This window comes from Hypanus sabinus, chromosome 28, assembly GCF_030144855.1.
Source record: "Hypanus sabinus isolate sHypSab1 chromosome 28, sHypSab1.hap1, whole genome shotgun sequence".
Lineage (NCBI taxonomy): Eukaryota > Metazoa > Chordata > Chondrichthyes > Myliobatiformes > Dasyatidae > Hypanus > Hypanus sabinus.
This window is the reverse complement of record NC_082733.1, coordinates 17,103,655-17,116,122: the sequence shown is the minus strand read 5'-3', so window position 1 is coordinate 17,116,122 and position 12,468 is coordinate 17,103,655. Positions and strand designations below refer to the sequence as shown.

Sequence of the window (12,468 nt, the reverse complement as noted above, 5' to 3'; positions counted from 1 at the left end):
TCTGAAGTCCATTGAGTGTAAGTGCCCCAGTGTAATGGCTTTTCCACTTTAAAGACTCTCACACGCAGGTCTCCCATCATTGTTGGACAGACAACATTGACAGACAACCAGCAACAGCTCTCAACCAGGCATTCATCGAGAGTTCACTGCCGAGTTCTCTTGATTAACTGAACAAAATCAGCGCGGACCCCTAATGCAGATATAGACTGCCTTCATACAATGCTTTCAACAACAGTATTCTCCAAACTTCCATTTTCATTGTAGCATTACTATCACTCCCTCAAAACTAATCAAGAAGCTTCAAGACCTCAATTTCCTCACTTGCACCGTGTGCTTAGCCCCCTGCTCTATTTGCTTTACACATCACTGTGTGGCTTAACACAGCTCCAATCCGTTATAGAGGGATCAGAAGTGGAGAGAGTGAGCAGTTTCAAGTTCCTGGGTGTCCAGATCTCTGAGGATTTTACCTGGTCCCAACGTATTGATGCAGTTTTTAAAGAAGACAGTGGCTATACTTTATTAGGAGATATGACATGTCAACAAATAAACTCAAAAACTTCTACAGATGTACCGTGGAAAGCATTCTAACAGGCTGCATCACTGTCTTGTATGTGGGGGCTACTGCACAGGACCAAAAGAAGCTGCAGAGGGTTGTAAATCTAGTCAGCTTCATTTTGGGTACTAGCCTACAAAGTACCCAGGACATCTTCAAGGAATGGTGTCTCAGAAAGGCAGCGTCCATTATGAAGGACCTCCAGCACGCCCTTTTCTCTCTGTTACCATCAGGTAGGAGGAACAGAAGCCTGAAGGCACACACTCAGCGATTCAGGAACAGGTTCTTCCCCACTGCCACTCGATTCCTAAAGGGACATTGAATCCTTGGACACTATCTCACTTTTTTAAAAAATATACAGAATTTCTGTTTTAGCATGTTATTTTAAAAATCTATTCAATATACGTAACTCAGTGACTTGTTTATTTATTATTATTTTATTTATGATGGCAGAATATAGCATTAATGGTAAGACTCTTGGCAGGGTGGAAGATCAGAGAGATCTTGGAGTCTGAATTTAAGGACACTCAAGGCTGCTGCGCAGATTGACTCTGTGGTTAATCAGGCATATGGTGCATCGGCCTTCATCAATCGTGGGATTAGTTTAGAGCCGAGAGGTAATGTTGCAGCTACATAGGACCCTGGCCAGACCCCTCTTGTACTGTGCTCAATTCTGTTCGCCTCGCTACAGGAAGGACGTGGAAACCATAGAAAGGGTGCAGAGGAGATTTACAAGGATGTTGCCTAGATTAGGGAGCGTGCCCTGTGAGAATAGGTTGAGTGAACTCAGAGCCTTTTCTCCTTGGAGCGACGGAGGGTGAGAGGTGACCTGATAGAGGTGTATAAGATAATGAGAGCCATTGATCGTGTGGATAGTCAGAGGCTTTTTCCCAGGGCTGAAATGGCCAACACAAAAGGGCATAGTTTTAAGGTACTTGGAAGCAGGTACAGAGGAGGTGTCAAGGGTAAGTTTTATTATGCAGAGAGTGGTGAGTGCGTGGAATGGGCTGCCAGCGGTGGTGGTGGAGGCAGAGGCAATAGGGTCTTTTAAGAGACTCCTGGATAGGTACATAGGTACAAAATAGAGGGCTATGGGTAAGCCTAGGTAGTTCTAAGGTAAGGACATGTTTGGCACAGCTTTGTGGGCCTAAGGGCCTGTATTGTGTTATAGGTTTTCTATGTTTCTATTACTATTATTTCTGCAAGATTAAGTATTGCATTGAACTGCTGCTGCTAAGTTAACAAATTTCACATCACATGCCAGTGATAATAAACCTGATTCTGACTTTGATTCTGATTTAAGTTTGATGACAAATCAGCATATAGGAGTGAGATTGAAAATCCGGCTGAGTGGTGTCACAATGTGATGATGATAACGTCGACTCAGGCCTTGAGAGGCCAGTGTCTTACCAGGCGCCACTCCTCACACAGACATTTCGCAGTATTTCCCTTTATTTTACGAGGTCGAGTTGCGAGCTCAACGCTCAACCCGGCACGGATGGAAAGCGTACTCGGGATCGGCCCGACCGGATTCGAACCCGGGAACCTCCGTTCCGGAGTCCAGCACTAATGTCACAGCACCACCAGACGAGCTGCTAACAACAATAATCTCTTACTCAATGTCAGCAAGACCAGGGAGATGATTATTGACTTCAGGAGGAGGAAACATGATCCAGTCCTCATCAGGGGACCGGAGTTGAAGAGAGTCAACAATTTTAAGTTCCTCGCTGTCATCATTTCAGAGGACCTGTCTTGGACCTAGCACCTAAGTGCAATTACAAAGAAAGCATGGCAGCACCTCTACTTCCTTAGGAGTTGGCCAAGATTCAACATGACATCTAAGATTTTGACAAATTTCTATGGACGTGTGGTGGAGAGTATATTGACTGGCTGCATTGCAGCCTGGTATGGAAACACCAATGCACTTAAATGGAAGATCCTACTAAAAGTAGTGGATTTGGCCCAGTCGATCATGGATAAAGCTCTCCCCACCACGGGGAGAGCAGCATCCATCAGCATAGAAGGTCTGCACTACTGTAACCGGGCAACCCGGAAGTGGCAAAGTGACAGATGAGAGCTTCAGTACATGTAAGTCACTGTTTCGGGGTTGCAGAGGAGGTAGTCTGTGTTGCAGAAGTTGTTAGGCTACATATTATGCATAAAATCATCTGCTGGAGATCTAAAAGTAACTCACAGCTATTTAAACAAATTGGGATAGACATTATTGTAAGCAATTTTCTTACAGTCATTTTAATAGGCATTAACTGATTCAGAATAAATGGTCTAACATTTTCCTTAATGTAATAAACAGAGAGAATTTTCAATAAAGAGCTGTTCATTAATATTGTATCTAGCCAGTTATAGACTTTGTAGTTTACAAATTCCATTTATTGCCTGAAAATTTTAATTAAATTTTACAGTTCATTTTTTGTAGTTACTGTCTCATTCTTTATGCATTAAATCAATGCCCCATCTTAAGATATCTCTATATTGAACTAGCCTTGATGATAATTTTCCTATAATGGACTTCTGTCCGACTTTGGAAGATACATGGTGTTTTCTATTTCATCTCTCAGAAACCATTGCTTCGTTCTGATCCTCAGTTCCACAGGATTCAGTCAACACTTAGACACACTACAAGCAATTGGGTCTTCACAGCCTGGCAACAGATTATCAGGACACTGGACCAGACATTGTCAACAGCCATACTTCTACTGGAATCAAGAAGAATAAATGAGAGAGGTAGCTGTGGCCTACTTTTTTTTCTCCCCTGACCCTTTTGGTAAAGGGCCCATTTCCAGCTATAGCAATCCCAGCCCTGCCAGTTCAGTTAACCTATGATAGGAGATCAAAGCAGTACATTTGATCATTCATTAAGTGAATTGATTCAATGATACAATCTAATACTTTAAAACAATACATTAATAACTAAAAAGGAGATTCACGCACACAACTGGAACATTCAATCCCTTTTTAAATGGGGCATTAATTTACTTGTATTAAGCAGTTTACACTGCCTTACAATGAAGGAAATATAACTTTATCTTGACATTCTAAGAATTTGTATACTTAAATATTTTAGTGATTCAAGGTTAGGCCTGAAGACAAAGGCATTATCACTATGGACATGGCACTCACTGAAGATTCTCTTAGCCATTCATTATTCCACAAACGTTTAATTACTTGCCATTGCGGTATGAAAATCAGCACTTCACACATTATATTTTAGGAAGAAGGTTAGATTTTGTTGCTGAACTCTTTCCAGCATCTGTTCTGAGTTTAATAGCAGAAGTGGAAGAGATTGTTTTAAACAGAATTTTAACTATTTGAGGACTGAAATAGAATTTCAGCAATAAAGGACAGCTCAAACTGGTTTATACTGTCAGGAGTTTGTGAATAAAACATGCCAAGAGTCGTTTTATGTGCTTAATAAAAGCAGCAGTCTTTTACTTTCAATAAGACCATTATTACGCCAGTCTCTTAAAGTGAACTCAACAACTCGATGACAATGTTTGTGAATTAAAGTGGAACAGGTTCTATTATGAATAATATGCATCATCTGTCACCCATTACGTTACCCTAAATCGCAGCCTTCCCCACCCTCAGGATCTGCCAAAACCGGCATTGTGAGTCTGTCTGGAGCTCATAGCAGCCGCCTGGCTCAGGGCATGTGTGGTGGTTTGAGAACTAGCAGGTGCCTCTAGCTTGATTAGGGTCTTGTTGTGATACACAGAAAACGGCAGTAGAACCATCCAGGTCTTGGTGGACTGGCATCAGGCGATCTACAAAAGTGCATTAGCCTTCCTGTCTACAATAAAGGTCTTTTTGCCCTGTTCCAAAATGCAGAATGTGCATCACGGTGGATAAAAACAAATGAGGTAGAATGTAGGTCAATTGGAACCCAAGAGTGCTGTAATGTCATGATGGGAGGTAGGAATAGGTGTAAAAGAATTGAGTTTACTATGGAGGGCTGAACGCTGCTGAGATGCTGACCAGATGGTCATATTGTCAGGAATAAAATTACCCAGCACCCTAGCTGCTGCCCATACACCAAATTAGCTGTGGAGGGTTGCAGGTCCTCTTTTGGAGTCGTTCTGAGCCCCAGCAGGACCCACAGGAGACGATCGTGCCAAAACCCGTCTGCCAAGGAGACCCTCAGAGCAGCCTTTGTGGAACAGTGGAACCTCGTGCAGAGGACATTGGACTGCAAGTGTTACGCCATGGTGTGATGCAATTTAACATCAAGGCCCAGAGATCTGATGTAAATCAGAGATGGTGGTCGGTAGAAATGCAGATGGGACACTGAACCAAGGGACCCAGGCCTGAACAATGGCCACAGCGGTCAGACGCTAGAGGGACAACCTCTGGCCCCCTGGTGGTATTGTCCACCATGGTAAGGAGATATGTGAAACGGAGGGAGGGGAGAGAGAACCATCTAAGTTTACATTGACGTGGTCAAACCATTACTCAGGGATATCAAAAGCTACTAATGGTGCCTGAACGTTACGGTTAATTTTTGCCTGCTGAAATACAAAACAGGCTGCACTCCAGTCTCACACATTTTTCCTAAGGCCTTGGCAAACTTTAAAGCAACCAGATTCCATGAAGCCTTCCAGCCCAGATGCAAGAGGCCGATAATACAGTTACAAGCAGTGTGCCTCCAGTTTGCAGGCTCTATGGGGCAATGGGCAACCAGGCGTGTGAATTCACATGCAGTGGTGAATGTACTACAGAGTTAGAGTCATCGTGGAGGACTTACTGGGGTAGAGGGTAATGACCCAAAGTCTTTTGCCTCCACAAGCTGGCAGTTCTTAAGACCTACTAACAGTCCTTTGGTGCACCGGAAATTTGTGCTGAGCAGAGTTCTAGCAGCATTAGGCAAAACAAAGTCCCATGCGTAGCTTCATTCACTGAAGCAGAATGTCATGTGTCATGTCCAGATCCTACTGCTGTTGGCCCTTCTAGAAAGGGTCCTTCGCTCTCTGCTTTATAATCAATGGGCAACGCTGGCTGCACCCTCACTTGAGAGCCTGCGTCACACAGGAAGAGTCACTCTAATAGGGCGTCTGTAATGAACAATAGGCAGCCTGACAGCTGGAACCCATGGTGTTCACAGACCTTTGATGTCCAGATGCGCAGGCACTATCAAAGCTGCATGGCGATCAGCACTTTTTGGCGTCCGTGCCCAAGCATGTGCGGTAACAATATAGACCCAGCATTTTCTGGTTTGGAGCAATGGATGTGAGTCTGCTGACAGGGCTTATTGAGACAGGGAAAGGAGGAGGAACGGCGCAACTCTGCCTGGCTGAGTGTAGACTAACGGCCATTTTAGCAAGCTCCCATTGACCTTCATGGATGCATTAGTGAGGGCTGTGTGAATCTAATCAGGCATTTGTTGCATAAAGTGTTCTTTAAAAATAAAACTAGGATGGTGATTTCCCAGGAGAGATAGCATGTAGTCCATTAGTTGTGAAGGCTCAAGGCTGATTTATACTTCTGCGTAGGCTCTACGTCACAGCCTACGTACGTGGCCTATGCTGTTGTGGCCACTTATACTTATACGTTGGCTTGTCTGCGTCGCTCTGCAATTCACCGCCAAAATGCTAGTTGGCGGTGGGGTTTCTATGCCACTGTATTGAGTTTCTTTGTGCACTTCAAACAATACCTACTGAAACCGAGCGCATCATGTTGGAGTTGCAGCGAGTAAATGTTGAAAAAGAATTACTTTTGTTGAAATTACTGCAACACAGAAAAGAGAGAAGACGTCGGAGGAGATGGTATGTACGACCATTGAACGGATTGAGGTAGAAGGAGGGTGAATTTTCTGCGCTTGTCCGGCCACTGAGAGGCATGGACGAGGAAATGAATTTTAAATATTTTCAGATGTTGGCAGGTAGATTTGACCATTTGACGAGAAGAAGCAACCGGAAATGCGTAGGAGGAAATGCGATGCTACCAAGCGGACCAATCACAGTTGTTGTGGTCTGCATCGCCATGACGCATAGTTACATTTTTGGGGAGGTGCGCATCAGGCTATGGCGTAGGTACGGCGTAGCCGTGTACCCTACGACGTAGATTTGACGCAGGAGTATAAATTGGCCTTTAGCGTCACCCAGGCTGGGCAAGAAGAGCAACTCAGACAGTCGGAAAGGTAGTTTTCAATATTTATCACATGCAAGCAGGTCTTCTTGTAGACTCCACTCTGTCTGCAGAGGAATGACTTAGTGATGCTGCGACATAGTCAAATTTGGTACCATCTGCAGCAATTTCTCGCAGCATGAACTGGGCCTCCATTTGGGCAAACCACACAGTACTGGACTGCTCCTAAAACTCCAGCAGCTTCAAAACTACTGCGTTGGTCCAAGAGAGTCAGGGTCGACAATGTAAGATTTTGTGAATAAAATATGCGAGATCAGTTTTATGTGCTTAACAAAAGCTGCAGAACTTTACATCATGAAGAAAATAAAAGTATTCACCTTACACTGACATCATTACATCAGACACCATCATTTAAAGTGAACAGAACAACTCAATGATGGTGTTTGTGAATTATGTGGAACAGTTGCTATTATGAACAATATATATCATCAGTCACCCGTTATATTACCTTACAATGTCATCAAGATAATAAATTGTAACATATTCTGTCCCATCTCCTAATTCTAATTATTAATAATCTAAGACAATCCAGTGAAAGGTTTTGCAGGTATTGCATTGATGAAGACGAATTATTCTGGTGACTGAATTTAGAAGTATTTAACCATTTTTCTTTGCAAATTCAAGCCCACGATGTCCCGCCTATACATCGTCCTCTCTTTGATTCTTAGATTGTCCCTGTTTCCTCCCACATCACAAAGACAAGCAGGTTGGAGGCAAACAATTTTGAACGAGGTTGGAGGCGACATTGCATGCACGACAACTCTGGCTGGGCTTGCAAGACATTACTTCCTACAAAGCAAAACCCAATAGCGTGAATGGCAGCGATGCTTCACCACCAGGTGAACTCAAAGCCTTCTATGCCCACTTTGAAAGGGGAATACAAGTACAGCTGTGAAGACCCCTGCTGCACCTGATGACCCTGTGATATCTGTCTCAGAGGCCATTGTTAGGATGTCTTTAAAGACAGGTAGAAGGTCCCGATGGAGTGCCTGATCAGGCTCTGAAAACCTGTGCCAACCAACTGGTGGAAGTATTCAAGGACATTTTCAACCACTCACAGCTATGGGCGGAAGTTCCCACTTGCTTCAAAAAGGCAACAATTATACCAGTGCCTAAGAAGAACAATGTGAGTTGCCTTAATGAATACCAACTGGTAGCACTCATATCTACAGTGATGAAATGCTTTGAGAGGTTGGTCATGACTAGACTGAACTCCTACCTCAGCAAGGACCTGGACCCATTGCAATTTGCCTATCATCACAATAGGTCAACGGCAATCTCAATATCTCTCCACATGGCTTTAGACCACCTGGACAACACAACACAAACACCTACGTCGGGATGCTGCTCATCGACAATAGTTCAGCATTTGTTACCGTCATTTCCACAATCCTGAATGAGAAGTTGCAGAACCTGGGCCTCTGTACCTCCCTCTGCAATCGGATCCTCGAGTTCCTAACCGGAAGAACAGAATCTGTGCAGATTGGTGTTGACATCTCCTCCTCACTGACGATCAACCTCAGGCGTGTGTGCTTAGCCCACTACTCTACTCTCCAAATACCCATGACTGTGTGACTAGGCATAGCTCAAATACCATCTATAAATTTCCTGATGATACAACCATTGTTGGTAGAATCTCAGATGGTGACGAGAGGGTGTACAGGAGTGAGATATGCCAACTAGTGGAGTGGTGCCGCAGCAACAACCTGGCACTCAACATCAGTAAGACGAAACAGCTGACTGTAGACTTCAGGAAGGAACACATACCAATCCTCATAGAGGGATCAGAAGTGGAGAGAGTGAGAAGTTTCAGTTCCTGGGTGTCAGGATCTCTGAGGATCTAACCTGGTCCCAACATATTGATGCAGATAAGAAGGTAAGACAGCGGCTATGTTATTAGGAGCTTGAAAAGATGTGGTATGTCAACAAATACACAGATGTACCGTGGAAAGCATTCTGGCCGGCTGCATCACTGTCTGGTATGGAGGAACTTCTGCACAGGACCAAAACCAGCAGCAGAAAGTTATAAATTTAGTCAGCTCCATCTTGGGTACTAGCCTACAAAGTACTGAAGATATCTTCAAGGAGCGGTGTCTCAGAAAGGCAGAGTCCATTATTAAGGACCTCCAGCACCCAAGGCATGCTCTTTTCTCACTGTTACCATCAGGTAGGAGGTACAGAAGTCTGAAGGCACACACTCAGTGATTCAGGAACAGTTTCTTCCCCCTTGCCATCTGATTCCTAAACAGACATTGTACCCTTGGACACTACCTCACTTTTTTAAAAATATATAGTATTTCTCTTTTTTTTGCATGATTTTTAATCTATTCAATATACAGAATAAGATCTATTTATTATAATTATTATTTTCTTTTCTTCTATATTATGTATTGCATTAAACCGCTGCTACCAAGTTAACAAATTTCACATCACATGCTGGTGATAATAAACTTGATTCTGGTTCTGAGGTTGATAGTTAAATTGACTACTGTAAATTGCCTCAAATGAGTGGTAGAATCGGGAGAAGTCAAAGAGAAAATGGAGAGAGTAAAAGGGGAGCTTAATGTAGTAATAGTTTAAATGGGCAGTTGATGGTCAGCATAAATTTGGTGGGGCCCAAGGCCCAGTTTCTGTTGTGTCTTTATGAGTTTGAGGAGAATTGGTAGGTCACCAAAAACACTCGCAAACTTCTGCCAATGTACCGTGGAGAGCATTCTAACTGCATCACCGTTTGATGTGGGGGTGGGGGGTGGGGGCTGTTTTATAGGATTGAAATAAGCTGCAGATAGTTGCAAACTAGGTCAGCTCCGTAATGGACAATAACCTCTTCAAGGAGCGGATACCTCAGAAAAGCGGCCTCCATCATTAAGGACCCCCCCCCCACCCCCGCCCCCACCCAATGTCTCAACCCAAGACATTCCCTCTTCTCCTTCCTATTATCAGGAAGGAGGTACAGAAACCTGAAGGCACACACACAGCAATTCAGGAACAGCTTCTTCCGTTCTGCCATCCAATCTTTGAATGGACATTGAACTTATGAACACTACCTCACTACTCTTTTTAATTTCCTATTTTTTGCACTAGTGATTTAACTTAACTATTTAATATGCATATATTTACTGTAATTCACAGTTTTTCCCTCTATTATCATGTATTGCATTGTACTGCTGCTGCAAAGTTAACAAATTTCACGACATATGTCGGTGATGTTAAATCTGATTCTGATATCTCTAATTCGATAAATTTATATAATGGTTTTTAAAGAAATCTACACAGGTCTCGCTTACTTGTTTTTGTATTCCCACAGCAAAAGACTAGCTTTTTAAAATGGGCAAAGATTTGTTCCTGAGGCAAGTAACTTCTGCAGAGAAGCAAGGAGGGAAAATCTTTGTTGGAAGTAAATGGTCATCAGAGGGAAACAATTAGGAATAGCAGGCCTATTGATCACAGATGGGCTTTTAAGGAGATGTGGTTGATGATCTAGCACAGACTGATGATGTGCTATGGAACCAGAACGCAGGAGTCTTCAAAGAAAGGATAATAGCTGATCTTGCTTGACTAAAAGTTGACAACTGAACATATTGTAACTCTCCATAATGTTTATAAAAATACATGCCTTATCCAATCAGTGAAAATATGCGTGTGCGCCCACCTAAGAGGTGACTGGGTCCTTCTTCTTCCTGCAGTTAAAAGATCAATTGATCAAATATGCTTCTGTTTAATCTGAAAGTGTACTTGTGTGTACAATTCTTCTACTTCACAGCAGCTGATAGGAAGAGGCAGCTCCAAAAAATTCAACATCTTCAATGATAGTGTAGCGTAGAACTTAAAACACAAAAAATAAGCGCAGGGGGTTGCATGTCTTCAAGCTTGCCCCACCACTCAACATGACGATTACTTACTTTTCCCAGGTACCAGCCTTTCCTTTTTTTGTACATAACTTTAGGGCCCCACAATGCCAGGCATTAATCATCTCCCACAAGAGAAGGTTTAATTGCTTCCTCTTGATCGTGAATCAAATGTGATTTGATTTTAGATGTAAAGCCTCTGATACAAGTAGTGAATCATATAGCATCTTGGTAGTATGCCCCTGCCAACCTGTAAGTGATCTCTTTACTCCGAGTTAGTTTTCAAACTGATGGAATTCCCTATCCAACACTGTGGAAGGACCATTTACCAGAGAGACTGCAGTAGTTCAAGTAGGTAGATCGCCATCATTTTCTCAAGAGAAATTAGGAAAAGGGAATATATCTTCCTTTGCCCATATCTGGTAAACGATAAAGTTAAAGAGTGCATTCATGTGTGAAATACATGAATGTGAAATTCCCCCTGATGGCTGTAAATAGGCAGTAAATGACACGTCCTGAAACTTACAATAAGCTCAAACAATTATTATCCATTAGCAGCATCTCTGGACCATCTACCATAGCTATTTGGGAAAATAGCTTGTCTTGACTTAACAGATATTTTTAAAAATACAAACCTTTTTAGTTTTAAGGTAAATATCTGGCTGGAATTTCTTCAAAAAGATTTCTATCAGATCTATTTTCAGAAATCTCAGATTCAGATTTGTAACAATATACTTTTTCTCTAACCAAATAAATAGCTCTGACCATTTCCATCTTTTATTCTTTGAGCATACTTACGTCTCATGAGTTCCAAAGAAGAAAATAGGATATTTATTTGCTGGTGGTTTCACAGCTCCCTCCGGAAGCTCGTCAATCTGTTAAAAAAGAGAAGGGTGTCACCACAAATGGAAGCTTCAGTAGATGATGTGAGAATAAGGCCATTTGGCCTATCAAGTCTGTGCCTGCTCACAGGGCAATCCCATTTCTCCTAATTTTCCCTATAACATATTCTTCCAATATTCCCATCAACGTTACTCCCCAGATGGCCAAAGGATTTGGAGTCAATTAACTTATCAACCTAAACATCTTTGAAATGGGGGAGGAAACTACCCAAAGGAAATAGTGCAGTCACCAGCAGAGCATTCAAACACTGATTTCGCCAACTTCCAGTAATTTAGTTTCCCTCACCCCTTCCCTATTCTTCAATCCCCCACTCTGACCTCTTACTTATTTTCCTCACTTTTTGCCTATCATCTCCGCTCATGACCTCCCCTTTCCCTTTCTTCCATTCTCATCTCCTATCACATTCCTTCTTCTCCAGCCTTTTGCCTTTTCCACCTTTCAACTCTTAGATTCCCATTTCATTCTGCCCTGGCTTCACCTATCACCGTCTACCTTGTCCCCCCTCCCCTCTGCCCATACTGTTACTCTGGCATCTTTCTCCTTCCTTCCCAGACCAGATGGAGGGCCTCGGCCTGAGACATCGACTGTTCATTCATTTCTGTAGACCTGCTGTGTTCCTGCAGCATTTTGTGGGTGTTACCCCATTAATTTATCACTTTTCAAGGCAAGAGATTATTTGCTAATGGCATTATATATGAAAGTTAAAAACATTCATATTTTGCTGCATTCTTTGCTATTTCTGTTTTTTGCACAACCGTCCCGCTAAAAATTGCAGGATCAAATACACAACCGACATGAGAGTTTATTCCTTTTACTTAAAGTTCCCTGGTTGTTTCCCATCCATCATAGCATTGAATTATGTGACTTAATCCTTCATCACTAAGGCAATTCTCCTCCCTCTATCCATTTGCTTGTATTTATTGAGAGCATTTAATCTGGGGCGCCATGGTAGCGTAGCAGTTAGCACAACACTACTATAGCTCAGAGTTCATTTCCAGCGTTCTC

General features: G+C 42.7%; 1 protein-coding gene across 1 annotated transcript in view; it reads right to left on the bottom strand.

Annotated features, from left to right (window-relative positions):
- The window catches only part of hdgfl3 (HDGF like 3), a 127,568-nt gene that overhangs the window by 53,815 nt on the left and 61,285 nt on the right, over positions 1 to 12,468 (bottom strand). The window contains exon 2 of the mRNA XM_059952665.1: positions 11,359 to 11,435. Coding sequence (XP_059808648.1) covers positions 11,359 to 11,435 — 77 coding nt within the window. The remainder of the gene's footprint in view (positions 1 to 11,358; positions 11,436 to 12,468) is intronic.